The sequence below is a fragment of the Microcaecilia unicolor genome, chromosome 5 (genome assembly GCF_901765095.1).
Source record: "Microcaecilia unicolor chromosome 5, aMicUni1.1, whole genome shotgun sequence".
In the NCBI taxonomy this organism is placed as follows: Eukaryota; Metazoa; Chordata; class Amphibia; order Gymnophiona; family Siphonopidae; genus Microcaecilia; species Microcaecilia unicolor.
In genome coordinates, this window is record NC_044035.1 from 118,555,919 (window position 1) to 118,577,348 (window position 21,430).

The 21,430-nt window shown below is 40.9% G+C and overlaps 1 protein-coding gene across 1 annotated transcript in view; it reads right to left on the minus strand.

Moving 5' to 3' along the window:
• The window catches only part of KCNMA1 (potassium calcium-activated channel subfamily M alpha 1), a 1,310,561-nt gene that overhangs the window by 288,431 nt on the left and 1,000,700 nt on the right, over nucleotides 1-21,430 (minus strand). Inside the window, exon 16 of the mRNA XM_030203235.1 lies at nucleotides 15,587-15,655. Coding sequence (XP_030059095.1) covers nucleotides 15,587-15,655 — 69 coding nt within the window. The remainder of the gene's footprint in view (nucleotides 1-15,586; nucleotides 15,656-21,430) is intronic.

The following is a 21,430-nucleotide window of genomic DNA, read 5'->3' on the forward strand; positions in this document are numbered from 1 at the left end:
AGATAATTAAAATTTGAATTTAGTATAATTAAAAGATGTTCTTGATGTTGTTGAAAACTGATTCCAAGTATAGATCAAGATCTGGGGGGTTTCCAGCTTGCTATGATTATATTCTTCTGGGGCAGGAGGGAGTAATACCCTGTATGATTCTCTGTTTAAATAAGATCATGCTGTTTTCCCTCCATTAATGTTTGTGATAAAGGTTTGTTTCAACAATGGAAAACATTATTATTATTATAACTATATATTTTGGATCCTAGAAGAAGAAATTAGGTCTTACCTGAGAATTTTCTTTCCATTAGTCCTTCCCACTATTCCAGAACCTGAGGGATAATTATGTCCATCAACCAGCAAGTGGAATAGAGAACTGAAAACTGAACTGATATATATTTCTCTTGGCATCCAGTCCAGCTTCTCAGTATTTACATAGTCAAGCAATAATGAGCAACTCAGAATAAACACAACAACCTTAAACAACTCACTAACCTAGCACTAACCAGATGAGCAAAATGTGTGGACCTCTCTCATTTCTGGACAACTTGTAGAGAACAAGAGATCTGCAGGAAGCACCATGTAAAGTGACAGTCATTATTTGACCCATTACTTCACCGATTAAACATCTCATAAACCTCAGGCAGGCCACCAAGAATGCTATCTTTAGTACAATATCTTTCAAGGAGGCCTTCCAGTGTGGCTCAAAAAGAGGCTTCTGAAGGACTAAATTACGGTTCCACTCTGGGCATGGAGTATGAAAGGGAGGCTGCAAGCGGCCCGCTCCCCACATGAATCAAACAATATCTGCATAAGCTGCAAGAGACATCTTCTGTAGTCAGCCCCTGAAACAGGCCAAAGCCGCAACCTGAACTTTTAGAGAACCCAACGCCAATCCTTTCTGAAGAAGAAACGCCAACCTACCTGGAGAAACACTAGGATGTGCGTGATCTGAGCAGAGAAGGGAGAAAGTCCATGCTCAGATCACCAGCTCTTAAACATCCTCCACATCCATGCATACAATATGGATGTAGACTATTTCCAAGCCTGAAACAAGGTAGCAAGGACCAAATCAGAATAAACTGTGAAAATAGCTTAACTGAGCCCTTTCAATGGCCAAAACATAAAACCAAAGGGGCACAGATCCTCTATAAGCACAGGACCTTGATTTAGTAGGCCATGTAACTGCAGAAGATATCTAGAAGTCGAATCAGATCCATGTACCACAGCCTCTATGGCTAATCCAGGGCTACAAGAATTATTTGACCCAGGTGCAATGTGATTGTTTTCAACACACAGCCTACCATGGGCTAAGGAGGGAAGACATGCAGTAGATACAGGGCTGCAACAGGGCATCGATCCTCATCAAGCCCAGTTCTTTCCAATTGCTGAAGAATTTGGGCATTTTGGCATTCTTTTTCTGCCATCAAGTCCAGAAACAGAGAATGCCATCAGTCCACTATCATCTGAAAACCCTGGCTGAATAGTTCCTATTTTCCAGGGGTTAAAGGAGTGCCTGCTGAGAAAGTCCACCTCCACATTCCAGGATCCAGTGATGTGAGCTGCTGACAAGCAGAGAAGATTCTTTTCCACCCAACTCATGAGGGAGGCCGCCTCCACTGCCATCAGACAGCTGCAGGTCCCAACCTGCTTGTTGATATAAGCCACCACTGCCATATTGTTGGAGAAAACTCGGACCAGAGCCCCCACCAGAAAGGGAGTGAAGTCACGTAAAGTATTTTGCACTGCTCTGTGCTTGACCACTGAGACTTCTGTTCAATCCAGGTGCCCCATACCAGATGAAATTTGCAATGAGCTCCCCAACCTGACTTGCTGGTATCCACTGGCATCAGATGGTCAAATTCCTGGGCTATGACCACCACTGCATACTCCACCTGGAAACCAGCATCCAAGGAAGATGAAGGTTGTACTTCTGTGACACCAGAGACCAGCAGCTGAGAAGAGACTCCTGTAATGGCTGCATATGAGCCCTTGCCCATGACACTACTTTCATCACCACCATCATTGACACCAGAACCTGGATGTAGTCACAGACCCTGTGTCTGCTTTGACTGAGAAGATGAATCTGTTGAACCAATTTCGACCTCTGATTCACTGTTGCTGAAGGTTATCAATAGAAATCAAACAAAATAAAACATGGAAAAGAAAATAAGATGATACCTTTTTTATTGGACATAACTTAATACATTTCTTGATTAGCTTTCGAAGGTTGCCCTTCTTCGTCAGATCGGAAATAAGCAAATGTGGTAGCAGATAGTATATATAAGAGAAACATCAAAGCATTACTTTGACAGTCTGACAGAGTGGGAGGGTGGGGGTATGCATGGGGACATCAAAGCATTTCATTGATATTCTAACAGAATGGGTGTTGGTAGGTGAGAGGAGGGTAATAAATAGAGAAATAAACAGAGAAATACAGCTTTATGGTTTATAATGGGTTAGAAAACCCAGATCCTTATTAAGTCCTGTTTGTTGGGTGTCAAAATATTCAATCATTCTTATTTCAAAGGTCTTACGTTCCTGTATTGCCTCCAGCCTTCCCTTCCCTCTCAGTGTCCCGCCCTCACAGAAACAGGAACTATATCAGAAGAGGGAGGGACACTGAGAGGGAAGGGAAGGCTGGAGGCCAGCCTGCTGCTTTCAGTGCCGGCGCCACAACTCAAGGTAAAATAAAACATTTAAAGGTATGGCAGTGGCAGGAAGGAAAGGAGAGCTATCGGGGAGCTCAGGGTGGGCAGGTGAGCCGGCGCTGGGGGTTGTACCTGGAACTCGTCTCGGGGACTGAAAGGGGAGCAGGTAGAGGCTGGGGGTGAGTCACTGCGCATGTATGGGAGGGGAAGATAGGGGGCAAAGGAGAATTGATGGACAGGGAGGGGAGGGAAGAGGAGAGAGGAGAAATTGCTGGACATGGATGGTTAGGGGAGGGCAGAGGAGAATCGCTGGACATGGATGGGAGAAGAGGGCAGAGGAGAATCGCTGGACATGGATGGGAGGGCAGGAAGGGGAGAGAGGAAAGTTGCTAGACATGGATGGAGGAGAAGGGGAGGACAGGAGAAATGCTGAACATGGATGGAGGAGGAGATAGGAAGGAGATTCACATGGATGGAGGGGAGGAGAGAGAGGAGAAATGCTGGACATGGATGGAGTGAAGGGAAGAGAGGAGAAATGCCAGAAGGGAGGAAAGACAGAGGAAGGAGATGCATAGGGATGGAGGGGAAGGCAGAGAGGAGAAATGCTAGACATGGATGGAGGGGAGGGGGGAATACAGAGGAACTAGAAAGGTTGGACATGAATGGAGGGGAGCGAAGACAGAGGAGGAGAGGCACATGGATTTAGGGGAGAGAGGAGAAATTCTGGACATGGATGGAGGGGAGGGAAGAGAAAGGAAATGAGATGAACATAGAAGGAGGGGAGGAGAGAGGAGAAATGCTGAACATTGATCATGGAGGGGGAGAGAAAAAAAGCTGGACATTGATGGATGAGAGGGAAGAGAGAGGAAGGAGATGCATATGGATGGAGGGGAGGGAAGAAAGAGGAAGAAGATGTCTTGCGAGGCCGCCATTGTAAGTCTCGGTAGCTATTTTAAAGAAGATGCGGCAGGAGGAGGGTCAGTACCGGCAGAGGGCAGGAAAGACTGGGGATCTTTCCTGCCCCGAAGAATCCACTAGACCACCAGGGATGCTGCCTTCAGGTATGTGCTGGGAGTGGGACCCTTTGGCTCTGGGGATCGGGAAGGAGGTCTGTAATAGGTAGTTGAGGTGGGGTGGCTAGGGGAGGATATTGTAAAAAAAAAAAAGTTAAATTCTTAAAAATGCTGCCGTCTTGTGTATAGGGATGTACACAGAGGAAGTATAATAAGGGAATAATTTTTCATAGGTAAAGTAGTAATTTGTTATAAATTGTAATCAGTGTGTCATTTGGAGGGGCTGGTTATAGGGACACCTAACCCTGTTATTGGTGCAGAGATTTTTTTTCCTCCTGGTAAAGGGCTTCTAAAACAGACATCATGTTATGGGAATCAGGTGCTCAACGTTCAGAGTTTCTATCTATTTATTTACTTATTTATGGCATTTTATCCCACATGAATTAGATTTGAGCCTTGGAGCATTTTAAAAAAAATTCCCAGAGAGTAATGCATTGCCCCCCTCCCCAAGCTCTCTCCTCTGGTATAGCCAGCTCTGCAATTTGGGAGGGGGTGCAGAGGTAGATGGGGGAGCGCAGAGGTGGATGGGGTGGGGCGCAGAGGTGGACCGGGGAGAGATCCTGTTGTTAAAAATTTACCAGCACACCACTGCTTGTCCCTGTTCGGCCTGGGAAACTGGAACAATGACCCAGAGCGCCAGCAAGGAATCTACGGTGGCCTGAACCTTGGACTGCTTTGGCTCTCTTACAACAAGGAGACTGCAAGAGGAGAGTAGTTACTACACAAAAGAACTCCAAATTGTAACCTTCTTTAAGGATACCCAGAACCCACTGGTCTGATGTGATTTTGGCCCACTACTCCTGAAGAGTGTATCAGTCTCACATCACTGTGAAACTTGGGAGGCATCGGGTATTCTAAGCTGACTGAGAGGAGGACTTCCTGTCCACACGAAAGGAAGATTGGAGTGCCTGAAAGCGGGACTTCTGACCATACTGCTGACGACCAGGTCTGTGCTGTCTGCTGCCCCCTGAAGACGGATGATCTTTGGGTTTTCTTCTAGCAACCACTGTAGCTTAGTTTCCCCCAGTTTTCACCAAGGTACTGAGATCTTCTCTAAATAGCCACTTGCCCTGAAAGGGCAGTTTTACTAGATGTTTTGATGCTGCATCCACTTCTCAATGCTGCAGCCGGTATTACTGACATGGCATGACACCAAAAGGCATACTGTGGGCTGTAACATGCCATAAATAGCATCTACCAAGTAGGCCAACCCCACTTCCAGCTGGACATTATGCACCCGTCTTGTGTAGCAGACTGCTGATACCACTTCAGGTATGCTTTTGCCACGAATGACCTGCATATTGCCACTAAAGGTTCAAAGAGGCCACTTCAAAGGCTTGTTTCAATGAGCCTTTTTAGCTTTCTATCCTGTAGGTTTTTTTAGGGCAATACCCTCTTCCACCGGCAAGGTGGTCTTCTTAGTAACCACCGTAACAAGGGAGTCCACCTTGAGAAGCTGCAATTTATTTTTCTACTCCAGAACCAACAGGTAGAGACAAGTCATAGCTCTTCCCACTATCAGCCCCACATCTGGTGACACCCATTCTGCCGTAATCAGGTCCTGAATGTCTGGATGCTTTGAGAAGGCCTTAGAAGGACCTCTAAGCCTCTTCATGATTGACAAAGATGGAATTCCTGATGCTGAAGCAGAAGGATCATCAATGAAAAGCACTGACAGTGCCTCAGAACTAAGAGTACTGAGCTCCTCTTTTTGAAACAACCTCAGTACTTTTGGATCATTCCCCTTCTCAGGAGGGAGCTCTCCCTCCTCTAACAGCTCCTTCAATGATGGCTCCTCTGAACAGACCGAGGCCATATCAGATAAGGAGGCAGAAGCAGAGATAGCCTCATCTGCCCACTCTTGGAGGTCTAAACGAGATCTCTTAGGAGCCGGAGGGGTAGTGAGCCAAGAAACTGAAGTACCTTGCAGCAACTCCTCGTCGTCATCGTCGATAATACACTGAAACCTTCTGCTCAGTGTGCTGCTGCGGCTCGGAAAGCGAATAGAATGTTGGGTATTATTAGGAAAGGTATGGAAAACAGGTGTGAGGATGTTATAATGCCATTATATTGCTCCATGGTGCGACCACACCTTGAGTATTGTGTTCAATTCTGGTCACCGCATCTCAAGAAAGATATAGTGGAATTAGAAAAGGTGCAACGAAGGGTGACTAAAATGATAGCAGGGATGGGACGACTTCCCTATGAAGAAAGACTAAGGAGGCTAGGGCTTTTCAGCTTGGAGAAGAGACGGCTGAGGGGAGACATGATAGAGGTATATAAAATAATGAGTGGAGTGGAATAGGTGAATGTGAAGCATCTGTTCACGCTTTACAAAAATACTAGGACTAGGGGGCATGCGATGAAACTACAGTGTAGTAAATTTAAAACAAATCGGAGAAAAATTTTTCTTCACCCAACGCGTAATTAAACTCTGGAATTCATTGCCGGAGAACGTGGTGAAGGCGGTTAGCTTGGCAGAGTTTAAAAAGGGGTTAGACGGTTTCCTAAAGGACAAGTCCATAAACCACTACTAAATGGACTTGGGAAAAATCCACAATTCCGGGAATAACATGTATAGAATGTTTGTACATTTGGGAAGCTTGCCAGGTGCCCTTGGCCTGGATTGGCCGCTGTCTTGGACAGGATGCTGGGCTCGATGGACCCTTGGTCTTTTCCCAGTGTGGCATTACTTATGTACTTATGTAACTCTGACTGACCTTGCTTAACTACACGGACCTGGTATAAGAGCAATATAAACTCTGGAGACGACAAAGATCTCAACACAGCTGAATGCTCTGTTGGGCTTTGTAAAATGGTGGCTATGCTCTCTGAATGATCAGAGGCTGTTCCTCACTGCCAGTTGATCCCGAGAAAATGGTGCCCATTCCTGTGCTCTCCTGCTTCAAACTGCACACAGGACTTGCCAGAGAGCCTGAACTACCTGGCATATTCGGATGCTGTTGCCGACCATTTCCTCCGCATCCCGTGGGATTCCTGGCTTGCACACACTGCAATACCCTGACGCCGGTTGGTGGGTTCTGCAGCTGGAACACTGCTTAACTGCCACTACTGGAGTTGCCATTCACCCCCAACTGTCACATGTGCAGCAGAACATGGTCCGAAGAGGTGAGTCAGGATCCCTCCCCTGCACCAAGTAGAACCTGCAGCCTTCTAAGCAGTTCTGAGTCAAAATTTAGTCAGACGTACCATTTCTGGCTGCTCTCCCCAAGCTCACAGTCTCCACAAGTCTTAGCCCAGATGAGAAAGGATAAGGACTGACATTCTGTCCCATGCTCTCCAGTAAACCTCTTTGCTTCTCCTTTTTTTTTTTTTAACGTTGTTGTGCTGGAAAAGTAGAGCTCCACAGGAAATGGGGAGAGGTGAAGAGAGGAAAGAAGTAAATTCATGGGGCACCAAAAAACAGGGAACTAAAGAACTCTGGCTATAACTCTGCAGACTCAAGCAAAGCTCAACTGGAGACCAGTTGACCAACTCAACCAGGAGCAAATCACTCAGAATCAGAGGCTGAAAAGAGAGTGTCCATACACCTAATGGATATAGAAAATATTGCCAAGAGAGATATGCCTCAGCTCAGTTTTCAGTTCTCTATCTCCACCTGTTGGTTGATGGACGCAACTATCCCACAGATTCTGGAATAGTGGGAAGCTACGTAATTGAAACAGTTTTAATTGTCTTGGGGTCAACATTCAAAGCAATTTAAACAGCCAAGAGAGGCTCCTGGACATTTAAATCACTTGTCCGGGGCTAACTGCAGATATTCAGTGGCACTTAAGTGGCACGGTCCTATCTTTATGCAGTTCTTCTTATGTGGTTAAATGTTAAATATTGCACTTAACCGCATAAATGTTAGCTGGCTGTGTATGCCCAGATATTCAATGCCAGTGCCCAAGGATAATGTCAGTGATGGCAAAAATAAAACAATGACCACCACCGGTTGAATATTAAGAACTGCAAATTTAAACTGAGCAGACTAGACTCCTAAAGAGGATAACTAGAACTCTCATGTCCTTATAACAAAACAATTTTTTGTTGGCCTTAAAATTTTCCTAATGAAAGGGAGAAAACATTTGCAATGCATTTTAACTCCCATTAAGACCTTTACACAGAAATAAGGTGGCCTGAGGTTTGAGGGACAATGTGGGTAAGATATCTGATCAAAAGGTGTCTTTGTCAAAATAAAACAGATTCAAAAAAATGAAGGGAAAAAAATGAAATAAGGAAATGGGAAAAAACAAAAACAGCACTGAGGGAACAGCATGGAGGAAGGCTTGTGTCTTTCCACTTAGAATATATAGTGCATACATGTGTATTCACCAGATATGGTGATGTATTCTACAACATTGTAAATTGAATAATAGGAATTCCTTCTCACAGCAAAGAGTTATTGTTTTTCCTCAAAAACTGATTGGCTTGCAACATTAAATTAGAAGAGGGCATAATAAAATGCAAAATACTCATTGTATGAAGAAAACAACGTCAAATTCAACAAACAGAAACATTCTTATCATGTGAAGGTAGTCTATGGGCTCATTTTCAAAATAAAAAAAAAAATGTCCAAAAAATATGATAAGATGGTAGATGGACATTTTTCTCTCAAAAATGTCCAAGTTGTGATTTTTGACACTCTGTTTTTAGATGCTTTTCTGCACAGTTTGTTCGAATTTCAAGGGGTGGGTGTGTGTTTTGGACAAGACCTGAGTGGGACCTGGGCAGCACCAATAGATGTTTTTCTGAAATAATGAAACAAAATGAAAATATCTAGGGTCAAAATTAAGACTTTTTTGGCTTGACCTGTTTTGGTCACAAATAAGTGACCAAAAGGTGCCATAAATGACTAAATGACTACTGGAGGGATTATGGCAGAACCCCCTGTTCTCCCCCAGTGGTCACAGACCCCCTCACACCCTCCTAAGATGAGACAGTGACAGTACAAACCAGGCTCTATGACAGCTTCAGATATGATGGCCATTTTTGTTAGAGCAGCAAGCAGGTCCCAAGAATAGCCTAGTGGTTGCTGCAGTGGACTGTAAAGAAGGGGACCCAGGCACATATCCCACTCTAACTGGTATACTTGTGATAGAAAGTGTGAATCCTCCAAAAATTACTAAATACCTACTGTAATATAGTCTATGTAGGCTGTTCTAATTCTACGGTGAAAAAATTATAGACAGTTCAAAATCTGGCTATAAGAATAATTTACTCATTGAAGGCTGTTGACTGAGTTAAGCCTTATTTTTACAAACTCCATTGGCTACTGATTATGGCAATCTCTATATGGTTCTGCTCCCTCTTATTTGTCTAATTTTTTTTCACTTCTGGACAAACAACCTTTACAGGGCCAATTAATGTTACATTTTTTGTCTGTAAACTCAATTAAGTTTTTTAGACAGTTATCATCATCTCTGCCTTATCAGGCCACTTCTGTTTGGAACTCTTTACCTTCTGCTGTGCACTCCCAATGGGAATATATAAGACCACTTGTAATGTAATGTAACCTGCAAGCTTGAGGGCTATTGTAGTGGTGTACAGTGAGGTACAGTAGGCTTTTCTCTGTTCCTGTAGGGCTCATCATACAATATAAAGGGGTTATGATGAGATGTGTACCTGGGATCTCTTATGTGAAGTCCACTACAGTGTCCCCTAGACTGCCCCACTGCTCTGCTAGCATGTTTATATGGCCAGTCTACTAAGAATGATCACCCCCCAGACATCTCAATGTTTGGTTTTTGGGCATTTTTCTCTTTGATTTTTTTTTTCCCAAAACGGTCCCAAAGAAAAATGCACTGTGCATAAAACATCTAGAAAAAGGTCATTTTCAAACCAAAAAGATAGATGTTTTTCAGGTTCAAAAATGACTATACTCACTACCTGATTTTGGGATGTTTTTAGCCAAATTGGACTTAGATGTTTTATAGAAAATGCCCCTCCACATGATTAAACAAATATAAGTCCATTCTGGGCAGGTTGCAAGGCCTCACTCCATGGACCTCTTTGACAATCTTTTTCCTAGACATGCACGTAAAAACTATTGAAGTCCAGGGGACCTAAGCCTTCATTTAATTGACTGGTGGGCATTTTAAGAATAACACATGAAAACATGATAAAGGATGCAATGAAAGGGATCTGTAATGGTTACAAACTTTTGTTTCTATTAACTCAAATACTGTCAGGCTGGATGCCATGTTGGATTCCTAAATATCTTACAGTACTCATGATAAATACTTGCATGTACATTCATTATAAATACCATATTTCTTGGACTTTATTGTTGCCTGATTAAACATCCATCTGTCTACATTATCTAAGACTCTTGTTCCTTCAAAGTGAGAATTTGCAAATTAATATTTTCACGAACTGCATACATGATTTTTGTTTACTATATAACATTGAAGTCATTAAGAAAAGAAATAACCCTGTGTCACTGCATGACAAATAACCAGAGCAAAGATCGGGGACCATACACTTTAATAATTTTTGCTATATGTTAAACTTCTACAAAAGGTATGCATTTGAATTAGAAACAGCATGGCATTAATGCCTGAAAACACTCTAGAATTTTTGTATCATGCTGCTCACAATAGCTAAACTTTGGAAACAAGAAACATATTTAAATGTAAAGAACAATGTTCTGTCTTGGATCTAGGTGCTCAGCTTCCCCAACTCTGATCATTTAAAATCTGCTCCAACCTTTGTGATCGGGCAGGATTAGTTAAATATGATTTCAAAACTGACTTGCAGCACAAGTCTGAAACTTTGCTGATTCAAATTTTGTAAAATGGATTGACATATTTAATGGGAAAAAGCTACTTTCTTAAAAAAAGGTGATGAACTGAAGACATTTCCAGACTCTACAAAAAAAAAAAGTTGGGCAAGCTCAGAAGAAGGAAAATGTTAACGGGGCTTCCATTTTGTAAGTCCTATGAATACTTTCTGCTAGCATGTTTGTACCTGCTTCAAAGCTGGTGCAGAAACCGTGGGAAATAAGCACCTGTTATGTGCTACTAGCCGGTTTTTCAATGAGTAAACCTATATTTGGGTGTCCCTTTGAAATTTAGCATGTAGGCCCAGAGGCATACAACTTCCACAAACAGTATAAAAACTGTCCCCTAAATGGTGAGTGAGCCGCAAGTGTATCATTCCACATTTTACTTTCTATACACAGAATGTTTCTCCATTCATATTCTATTACCCCTTATTTGAAACAGTCTAGGATCTCTGGTCAAGCTTCCTTACTGAGACAATAGGATTTCAGAGCAAAGTGTACTGTGCTAAAAAGGCCTGAATGAGTACCCCTGCTTACCACTCAGCAAGCAACAAAGTGCAGCTCCTATCCCATCTGGAGAGTACTTATTTGTATTCCTTTCTTACAAGAATGGACATTAATCACAATTATTTAATAATTATGATCAGTGATACAGCAACTCTTTACAGTTTGGTATTTGTGATTTGTGATTTGCATTGTAGTCAAAAACTCCATTATTAACTTTTTAATATGCTGGCATGACAAAGAAAAACATATTTTTCTGCTGTGGATCAGCAATAATTAATGAATAATAATTAATACTAAAAAAATGATATTGAGGTTGCAAAACCCCAAGAAAGCTGTTGAGTGCAAGGGATAAAGTTATTCTGTACACATAAGGAAGGCCAGGATCAGGGGATGACCATAACTGATGATCGAGAGGTGGCCAAAAATGTAGATACAGTGATTCGTAAAAGTAGATTGGATTCTTGGGTTCATATGGAGAGTAATAGCACAAATGCAGGTGGTATTGTCTCTGTAAAGGTCTCTAGTGAGATTTCTTATGGAGTACTCTGTTATTCTGGACACTGTACCTTTGGTAATGAATGGTTTTTATGATGATTTGCTGGGGTTGACGAGAAATCAGGATACTTTTGTGTTAGTAGGATAATTCACTTTTTCTTGAAATGTTATTATGATGGTTTCAGGCCTGTTGGGAAAGTTAGGGATTTTTGTTGTATCAGAAATAGTGTATCTGTTATTATAGGGCTCATTTTCGAAACAGAAAAATGTCCAAAAATTGTCATAAAGCACCATTTGGACGGATTTCTTCTCAAAATGTCCAAATCGGTATTTTTGAAACCTGTTTTGCAGACATTTATCTATGCATTTCAACTGCAATGTGTCCAAAACACAAGGGAATGTGTCAGAGGTGTATTGGCATGTCTAACACTTGGATGTTTTACAGCCATAATGGAACAAAATGAAAAAGTCTAGGGTGTAAACTTCAACATTTTGGTTTAGACCTGTTTTTATAAAGAATAAGGCACAAAAAGGTGCCCTGAATTAACAGATGACCACTGCAGGGAATCATGGATAACCTCCTTTATTTCCCTAGTGGTCAATGACCCCCCCCCCCCAAAAAAAAAAAAACGTGAATAAAAATAGTACTCACTAGCCTCTATGACAGCCTCAGATGTTATAGCCAAGCCCATTAGAGTAGCATACAGGTCCCTGGGGTAGTGTAGTGGTGGGTGCAGTGCACTGTAGACAGGTGGACCCAGGCCCATACCTCTCCCTACTTGTTATACTTGCGGTGGAAATGCTGAGCTCTCCAAAACTCACCAGAAACCCACTATACCCACATATAGGTGCCCCTTCACCCATATGGGCTATTGTGGTGGCGTACAGTTGGGGGTGGTGGGTTTTGAAAAACTCAGCAGACTAAAAAAGGGAGAAAAGGTGAGATGTGACCTGGGAGCATTTACACAGCAGTGCCCACTAGGGTGCCCTATTGCTCTCCTGGGGTATCTGGGGGAACCAGTCTGATAAAAAATACTGGTCCCTCTTACATTCCATTGGCTTGGTTTTCTACATTTTTCACTTGTATATTTTTTATTTTTCAAAAATGGCCTGAAAAAATTAACACACAGAGTACAAAACCTTGTTACAAACGGTATTAACATTAAAAAAATAGACGTTTTGCGTTTTTAAAAATGGGTCATATTTCCTATTTGGATTTGGGACATTTAGCTCAAAACATCCAAAGTCATATCGAAAATGCCTCTCCTTGTATAATATTCTTAATAATGTAACTTGTAAAACTGCTTTAACCCTATGGAAATAGAAACAGGTTATAATTGCCCAATTAAATTTATAAGCTTGATGGAGTCAGTCCTGAGGACAGCTTTAATATAGTCAATAATCTTTGTTATAAAGCATATGGGGACAGAATTAAAGATCTAAATATGTATAATTATAGTACAGCAAGAGGCCCTCACTGGATGCCCACCGGAAGGGTGGAAGGCCAGATTTTAGGACTCAGGCTGTAAAAATACCAGCTAGGTTTAAAAATCTATGACTGGCTGAGCAAGGACTTGCTTTTCCAGCAAGTTAATATGTGTCCCAGCTTGAGACCCATCCACTGGAATAGTGGTGGGCCGAGTTATATAGCTTAAACTGCTGAAAAGCACTGACTAAGCCTAAAAATCTGATGATGGCCTTGTTGCTGAGCACCTGCAGAAGCAGGGCTGCTTGATAAGCCTTATTAGAATTTAGTGTGACATTCAAAAGCAGTACAAAAGCCAAAAACAAAGAATTAATGGCTAAAATCCTAAAAAGTTAAGTTCACAAAATGGAGGCTGATACAGGTAAAATGGCAGCCAGAGTCACAAGATATGGAACTGATCTCTTCATCTTAGAAGAAATGGTTGCACAAGATTAGGAACAACAGTCCATATTAGGAGTTGACCATATTAGGAGTTATTTACAAGACAGGAAAAAGATTAAGAAACATGTGGACACCTGACCTGTGGTTAAGTATGATTCATAGATGAAAAAAAAATTAGAAAAAAAAAGTCTTTCTCCATTGAGTTGTATGGACTGCAAATGCTATATAAGGACTGTGCATCTGAGCTAAAATCGGAGTCTTTCCCCAACGAATCTCAGAAGGCGAAGCTCTGGCCGGTTGGACCCAGAATCTGACTGATGTGTGTACCAACTTGAAGTCCTGATTGGTGAGAATAAAAGACTATTTCTATCTCAATATTCTCTAGTCTCTGTGTTAATTTCTCTGTTTCATTTCACACCTTATATCACATAAATAGACTATCTTTTAAACTCTGGTACATCATGTGGGAGAATAGATGCCCTAGGATGTCCTTGGAAATTAGGAGCCAGAAAACAGAGGTCATATTTAGGAGACTTATTATGAGCCTTCTGAAACCCTCTCTCCACCTTCGTGGGCAAGGGTCCTGCGGGGGTCTAGAGAGGGGTAATTAAAAACAATACCCTAGAGAAGATGTGTGATAGAGGAGATAAGATAGATATTTAAATACCTTCAAGGTATATATGCATAGGAGGGTGGCATCTTTTAACATAAAAGAAGGTTCTATAATGAAGAATTATTAGATGAGGGGAGAATGAGGTAGACAGGAGTAATATAAGGAAATATTTCTCTACAGAAAGGATTGTGGATGCATGGGAACCTCTCAGTGGAAGGTGGTAGAGACTATGAGAACAAAAGAAATTAAGAGAGTATGCGACAAGCATGAAGGATCTCTGAGACCAGCCAGTTGGTTTGACTGGATAGATTGGAGAGTCTTTTTTTTTTTTTTTTTGCTTCATTTTCTACAGATATTTATTTGGCCTGTATTTCATATTTTCTTGAGCTTCAGCTTAACCCTTAAATGGGCAACTAATGTTTTTCTCTGTCCATAGCAACACGCAATCAATTTGAAAGTATAATGTAGAGATCCTACTTTACAAATGTAGGATCAGATGTAAAAACAGGGTGAAAAGGATGGCAAAAGAATGCAAAAAACAAAACAGATATCAGTTTGCTTGACCTCTTTTTCCAAAGTGCTTGAATTGTGCCTATTTATGGAAGTGAAAAATTCCACAACAAAGACTACAATCAAAAGCTCTTGAAATAACTGTTGTGTGATATTTGCACCTTGGGATAAAATGAAGAATTTGGAAAAGTTTCAGCATGCTTTTTATTCAAGCTGTTGCTTGCATGCTATTTTCTGAGGAATTTTGTTCCCTTGCTGCAGCTGTATGAATCAAAATCATTAAAGCAAAAGGTGCCCTACTTCATATTTCTGTATGCAGACTCACTTTCAGATTTTTAGCACTTTGGCTTGCTCTACTTTTGCCCAATCTTCAAATTTAGCTGTTACCAGTGAACAATGAAGGATAATAGAATGTACTTGAAATATTATTACTGTTTTGCATTTATTCAAGCTAGCAAAAAGATTTGTAGTAGATATCTGGAAATGCTTTCAAAGGTAAGACTTGTGCTGAGCAGATTCAAAATGGGGGTAATTCTCAAAATGTTTCCTAAAGTTAGATGCTTAAAACATGTGCTAAGAGCAAAGTTTAAAATGACAATTCTGTATGTAATTGCCGTTCTACATTACTAGCTCAATTGCTGGTGTAAATGCTCATGCTTAACTGCTGTAAGGTACATATCTGTCAATATTCTATAATCTGCATGCCTTGGTGCTAGATATGCCCTGACCCATTCATGCCCCTCCCACATATACTCCAACAGCTGCACACAAAAGTAATTACGCACTAAGGTTATTGAATATCAAGCAAGTGCAGTTATTCACGCATTTGCAAATTAGGGCCAATTAGCACCGATTATAGTCAATCATTGATTGTTAATGCCAATTGGCCCCTAATTTAGCAATTAAGTTACATGCATAACTGGCAATATTCTACAGCTGTGCACTCTAAACATGAAAATGGGCACGCCTGATTATCGAATTAGGGGAAGGTGTACTGTAGAGCTAGAGCATTCCTGGTGAACTATCCCTTCAACCTTCACATGGTATGTTCAGCACAATGACTAATAGAGTGTGAAGAAAAAAAAAACTTACCTGCTTTCCCCTTTTTCTGACTTGTACTCTATGGCTATCATTAACAGCTTTAGTTTCACAAAACACAGTCTGTAAGCGAGAATGAGAAAAACAATGACGTTAGCATATGACCTCAGAGACCATATATATGACTATCGGTAAAATGCTTAGTACAGTATACCTAGACTCTACTTAATATTTTAAAACATGTCAAAAGACAGCAACTGTTCTAATGAACCAGGGACTACTGAGATTATGCTCACAACATAACATCTACTTCTTTGAAAAGGGGAGGCATGCCCCGACTCTAGTCATTAGAGCAACGATGCTAAAGCACGAAGACAGCACCAAGGCACTTTCTAGTATAGGTTCTAAATTTGGTTCACAGATGTAGCCCTTATTGATGACTATGACTTTCTCCCATCCCATCCCCATAATGAACATGCCCCAGTCCCAGTAGATCTGGTGAGGACCTGATTTGGAAATAGAACCAGGAACCTTGTTGTGGCATGTTTAATAAAAATGAAAATGATATAGGTCAAATCTTGCTTGAATAAAATACAAAGAAAGGCACAGTAGCATAAGCAAAAGACACAATGTCTGTAAGCAGCCTCAGCTAATCAGAACAGCCGGGAAGCTGGGGAAATTAAGAGTGAAGAAATTTGGGAGAATGAAGACAAATGATAGCTCAAGATGGCTAAGGGGTGGAGGCATAGAAAAAAAAAGACAAATCTAGTGCATTGGATGTCATACTATCAGTACTCTGGGATGAATATCATCTGGTCCAGGAGAATTGTTACTCATCAATTTGTCAAATTGCCCCATTACATCCTCCAGGTTTATAGAGATTTCATTTAGTTTCTCGGACTCATCAGCTTTGAATACCATTTCTGGCACCGGTATCTCTCTCAAATCTTCCTCAGGGAATACTGAAGCAAAGAATTCATTTAATCTCTCTACTATGGCTTTGTATTCCCTGATTGCCCCTTTTACCCCTCGGTCATCTAGCGGTCTAACTGATTCTTTTGCTGGCTTCTTGCCCTACCACCCTTTAGTAAACGGGCCCTTTTGTGTGACCTCCCTAGTTATATTTGTTTTTTTTTAATTTATGAAACAAAAAAGTGAGGAGAATGAATGAGGATACCAGAAAAATTGTTTATTCACATAAAAAATGACCCGACACGGCCGTGTTTCGGCCCAAAGGCCTGCCTCAGGGGTCTTTATGACCTTGGGTAGTTTGATGTGAGCCGTGCACTCTGAGAAAAATAATATAGCAGAACCCTCTTAGGTCTCCTCTCCTCTGAAGAAAATTTTTTGTAATGACCAGGAACAAACCTGTGATACTTCTCTCATAAGAGACGTTTGCGTGTCGGGTCATTTTTTATGTGAATAAACAATTTTTCTGGTATCCTCATTCATTCTCCTCACTTTTTTGTTTCATATCTCACGGTTTCGTGAGGGTTTTTACCTCCTTTTTGTTGTGCCTTTTTTTATTTATGCAATTGTTAATTTATATAATCCAAGTATTACACTTGTAAAGAAAATATAGTGCAATATGAAAGCAAAATAAAGGAAAATATCAAGTTAAAACACAAGAAAAATAGAAGTATTACATTATATATAGTCCTCAAATGGGGACAGAGCAATATCTATAGGAAAGATATTAAGGAAACAAGTATAGATAAATCCTATTCCAGAAGAAAACATAGAAACTGCCGATCCATTTCTACACCGATCTATAAGTAGAACCTTATGGTAGATCAGTGTAAGGGGACACAGAAATTGTGCATTTAGTGCCAAGAAAAGAGACAACTGTGATGGTTCAAAACATATATATCTTGTCTTATTATAACATATTAAAAACTCTAGATGAAATTGCATCTTGATCTCTTGAACCCTAGGTCTAAGCACCAAGAATTGGCAGTGATGGACTTATGAGGTTCTGGGCCACATCAGGTAAACCCGTACCTTTGAATTATGAAACAACTTATCTCTAGCCTCAAAAAAACACTTCAAAGTTATATCTAGATCAGAAATCTCTGAAAAAGATGCAATTAACCTAGCAGTTATCTTTTCTCAATGAAGATCCAGTAAAATATTAGGTCTATTCAAACTGCATGGCCTCCCTAGTTAATTTATATGTATATATACACACAAACACATCAGCTCAAATATAAGTTTTAGCGCTTATACACAGAAGCTGCAAAATGATGCTGTTCTTTTTTTACACATATAGCCCTGGATTCTATATAGTGTGCCTAGAGATCCGTGCTGAAATCTAAGTGTATTCTATAGCAACATGTATAACTTAATTGGCTTAACAAGCTAATCAGAATACATAATAGTTCTTAACAAGCAATGAGCACTAATTGGCAATAATTAGAATTTACGCACACAACTCGCTAAGCGCATTCTGTAATGCAGAGCGCCTAACTTCTAACATGCGTAGACAAAATGGGGCATGCTAAGGGTGGGGAAATGGGTGTTTCGTGGGCATGCTGAAATTTACACATGTAGTTACAGAATATGGCCCAGTTCGCCTAAATCTACGCACCAGGATTTATGCCGCATTTTCATTGGTGTAAATGGATGCGCATAGTTTTAGATGCTGAGATAACAACTAAGCATATTCTATATGCAGTGCCTAAATCAGCACCACTTACAGAATATGCTTAGTCGGCTGATTTTTTAGGCGCCATATATAGAATCTCCCCCATAGTTTTTCAAAACCATTGCTCCTGCTGGACATGCAAGCAAATACATTTACCGGCACCACTACCTGTATTTATTTTTTAAAGGCTCTGCATTTACTAATTGGCAGACAGCACAGAAAAAAATGCAATGGGAGATGTTAGTGAAGAAAAAAGATAGTTTTCAAAAACATTCGCTCATGTTCTTTTCCAACAAACAAAGCGTATCTTTTACTAAAGTGTGGTATGTTTTTGCACTTACCACACTAACTGCAAAAGCTAAGGTGCAGTAACTGAGTGGTAAATATGGGAGGCATGCAAAGCACCTACTCTGCATTTAGTGCACAGGGCAGACATTTATCATATGGGCACTGCATTACATGTATTTGCAGATAGCGCAGTAGTACTGGCAACGCACAAAATGCCAAACCAAAGTGACAAAAATGGGAGGGGGTGTTACTTTTGGGGTCCTGTTCTTAGAGGGGGGTCAGATCAGGAGAAAGATCAGGAGGATATGCCACCTTGGCTTAATGAATTCATTATTTAGGCATCAGTCTTGCCACCAGACTGCCAATATTTTAGAAGCATTAAGAGGTCCTTTTACTAAAGGGCTGGTACATGGCAACAGGTCCCCTCATCCCCTTCAAAATGGCTATGTGGCAAGTGGTTCACTTACTGCATGGCCATTTCTTTCTGAGAAAAAAAAAGACAGCCTTTTACCTGCTGCAGTAAAAGGGAGCCTCAACTTGCGTCAAAAATATGCACTGATGCTAGCACATGCCTCCTTTTATGGCAGCTTAGTAAAAGGACCCCTAAGTGCATTTACAGTGCCAGCAATCTTGACAGCTACCGCACGGCAGTGACCCACACTAGCTGTCACAGTCAGCCATGTCTACATTCTGCCCCGTCACACTCACAACCTACCCCTGCTCATGTTACGCAACTAGTGCAAGTTTTCAATGCCTGCACTAATGGCTACTGCATGGGTAAAACTTGTGCTAGCTGCTTAACACAGCTTAGTATAAGAGCCTCACAGAGCTGCTCAACCCCTGATGATTGCTGATGAGTTCAGAGGTGAAATTGCTAGGAGAGTATGTCATTTCTCTGTATTCTATCACAAACCAGAAACTATTTGATCTACAGTTTCGGATTCCAGAGATCAAATTTTCAGTCATCTGTCCTTTCTTGGTTGTTTTGTTGAATAACCAGGTTCTAGAGGGAGATTTTGTTTTAATCAAAGCAATAAATGTTCTGATTGCCAAATATTTAATTATTTTCTTGCATACTTTTTAACATGTAGCCTGACATTACTTTTTATTTAGAAAGTGCCATCTCTTCACAAAAGTTAATCCCTTAAACAGCTTGAAAACATTTCCATATCAAACACAAACTTTAATCATCTGTGAGACTGAACAGTAATTTTTTTACAGCAACACCACCACATGCAAAAACACAGACATCTTTAGGGAGAACAGTACATAGTGTTCTGTATATCTGAATGTTTTTGCCCTTTTAGGAGAGTCTGCTTTTTGTCAGTACTCACAGAAAAAGAAAAGCTCAGCCCTCAGGCAGGCCTATGATTAGAACTTTTAATCAGGAAAGATGAATTTGGAAAACACCTAAAACTACTGGCTCCTTGGTATTGGAATGAAGTATGGATAATGATTTAATCTCTAAGGGAACAGAGGAGAAACAGACAGTCTGGTTATGCTAAATGATGATAAACACAGAATGATGATGACAAAGCGTATAGTAAGACAGAGTCAAAAAGGTAACTTAGGGTGACAATCTGGCCCTAAGAAGTTCAGGACCAAGCAAGGGTTTGTCCACTAGATGCTTTGGCTTCTAGGGCGCCATTCTATAGCAAGTAAAAGAGGGAAGAGATTAGAGATAAGAGCCAAGTAATCAATTATCATGGGTAAGAGGTGGTCTCTAAGAACAAAATAAATATTACAAAAAAAAAAAAAGTATTTTGACTGTTACTTGAGAAGTCAGTAGAAAGTAAGACAGTAGATAAAATGGAGCTATTCGATGAAAAGTCTGGACCTTGCACAAAGAATGAAGCAAAATTAAGCACATACTTTTGTGAGGCAAGGCACAAGTTTAGATCTGTGCCTTGCTGGGCATGAGCCTCCCCTCCTTTAGGTGGAGCTGCTCCCTTGTGTGGTGTCATTGTGGGTTGGGTTTGTACTGTTGTGTCTCCTGTCTCGTCTGTCTCTGAGGTACTAATGCAGAAAGTTAGGGTGAGCAACTACCACATCGTTTTCTGCATTGCACCCCCCCCCCAAGTGTGGGTGTTCCGGTGGTGTATTGTCTGTGTTGGTTTTGTCTTGAATTGCCTACCTTGCACCTGGACTGGCTTGGTACTAATTTATTGCCTCTGTTTATGTTTAATGTTCTTCTTTCTTGCCTTGGATCCTGCCATGTGCTTTGTTTCTGCCTTGTTCCAGCAACCACTCTGCTTCTGTTCTTGTGCTAGATTCTTGCTCCCAGTTGTGTCTGGAGTCTTGGTTTCCCTTGCTTCCTCTTGTTCCTCCAAGACTTGTTTTCTTGTTTCATTGGAATTATTGCTTTGGACATTTGTAAAGATGACTGTTTTGTTCTCAAACTTGTCCTTATCACTTAAGGCTAGTGCTGAATAAAACTGGCCTTTAACCAACTGTGGATGTGTAACCTGTTTTGTTTTCTCCCAAAGGGAGCCCGTCTCAATGGCTGGGAAAGAAAAAGATGTGCAAAGATTTGTTCCTGTCTTCTCTGTGGGCACTTTTTGTTAAATTACAATTTTCAAAATAGAACAAGTCAAATAATCTTGTTACTAAGAAATTTGAGTCTATAGCGTAACATTAAAAACGAAACAATACAAATAGCCTCCTATTAAAAGAGAGGTTAAAAGATTTAAGAAAAAAAGAAAACTCCACTAGACCACAAAAAGATTGAGGGTGCTAATACAGCATTATGGGAGGGATTCTATATATGGCGCCAAAAAAATTGTGTGGTAAACATTTCTGCCTAAGCATATTCTATAAGCAGTGCCTAGATTTAGGCACAGTATCTATATATATATAAAACTCACCCTCAACGTTCTATTTGCACTGACGTCACTGAAGCCAGGTTCGTAAGTTCGAAGCTCTGAAGCCACACAAAATCACAGTCTGTGGGCCCCGCCCTCGCGTCA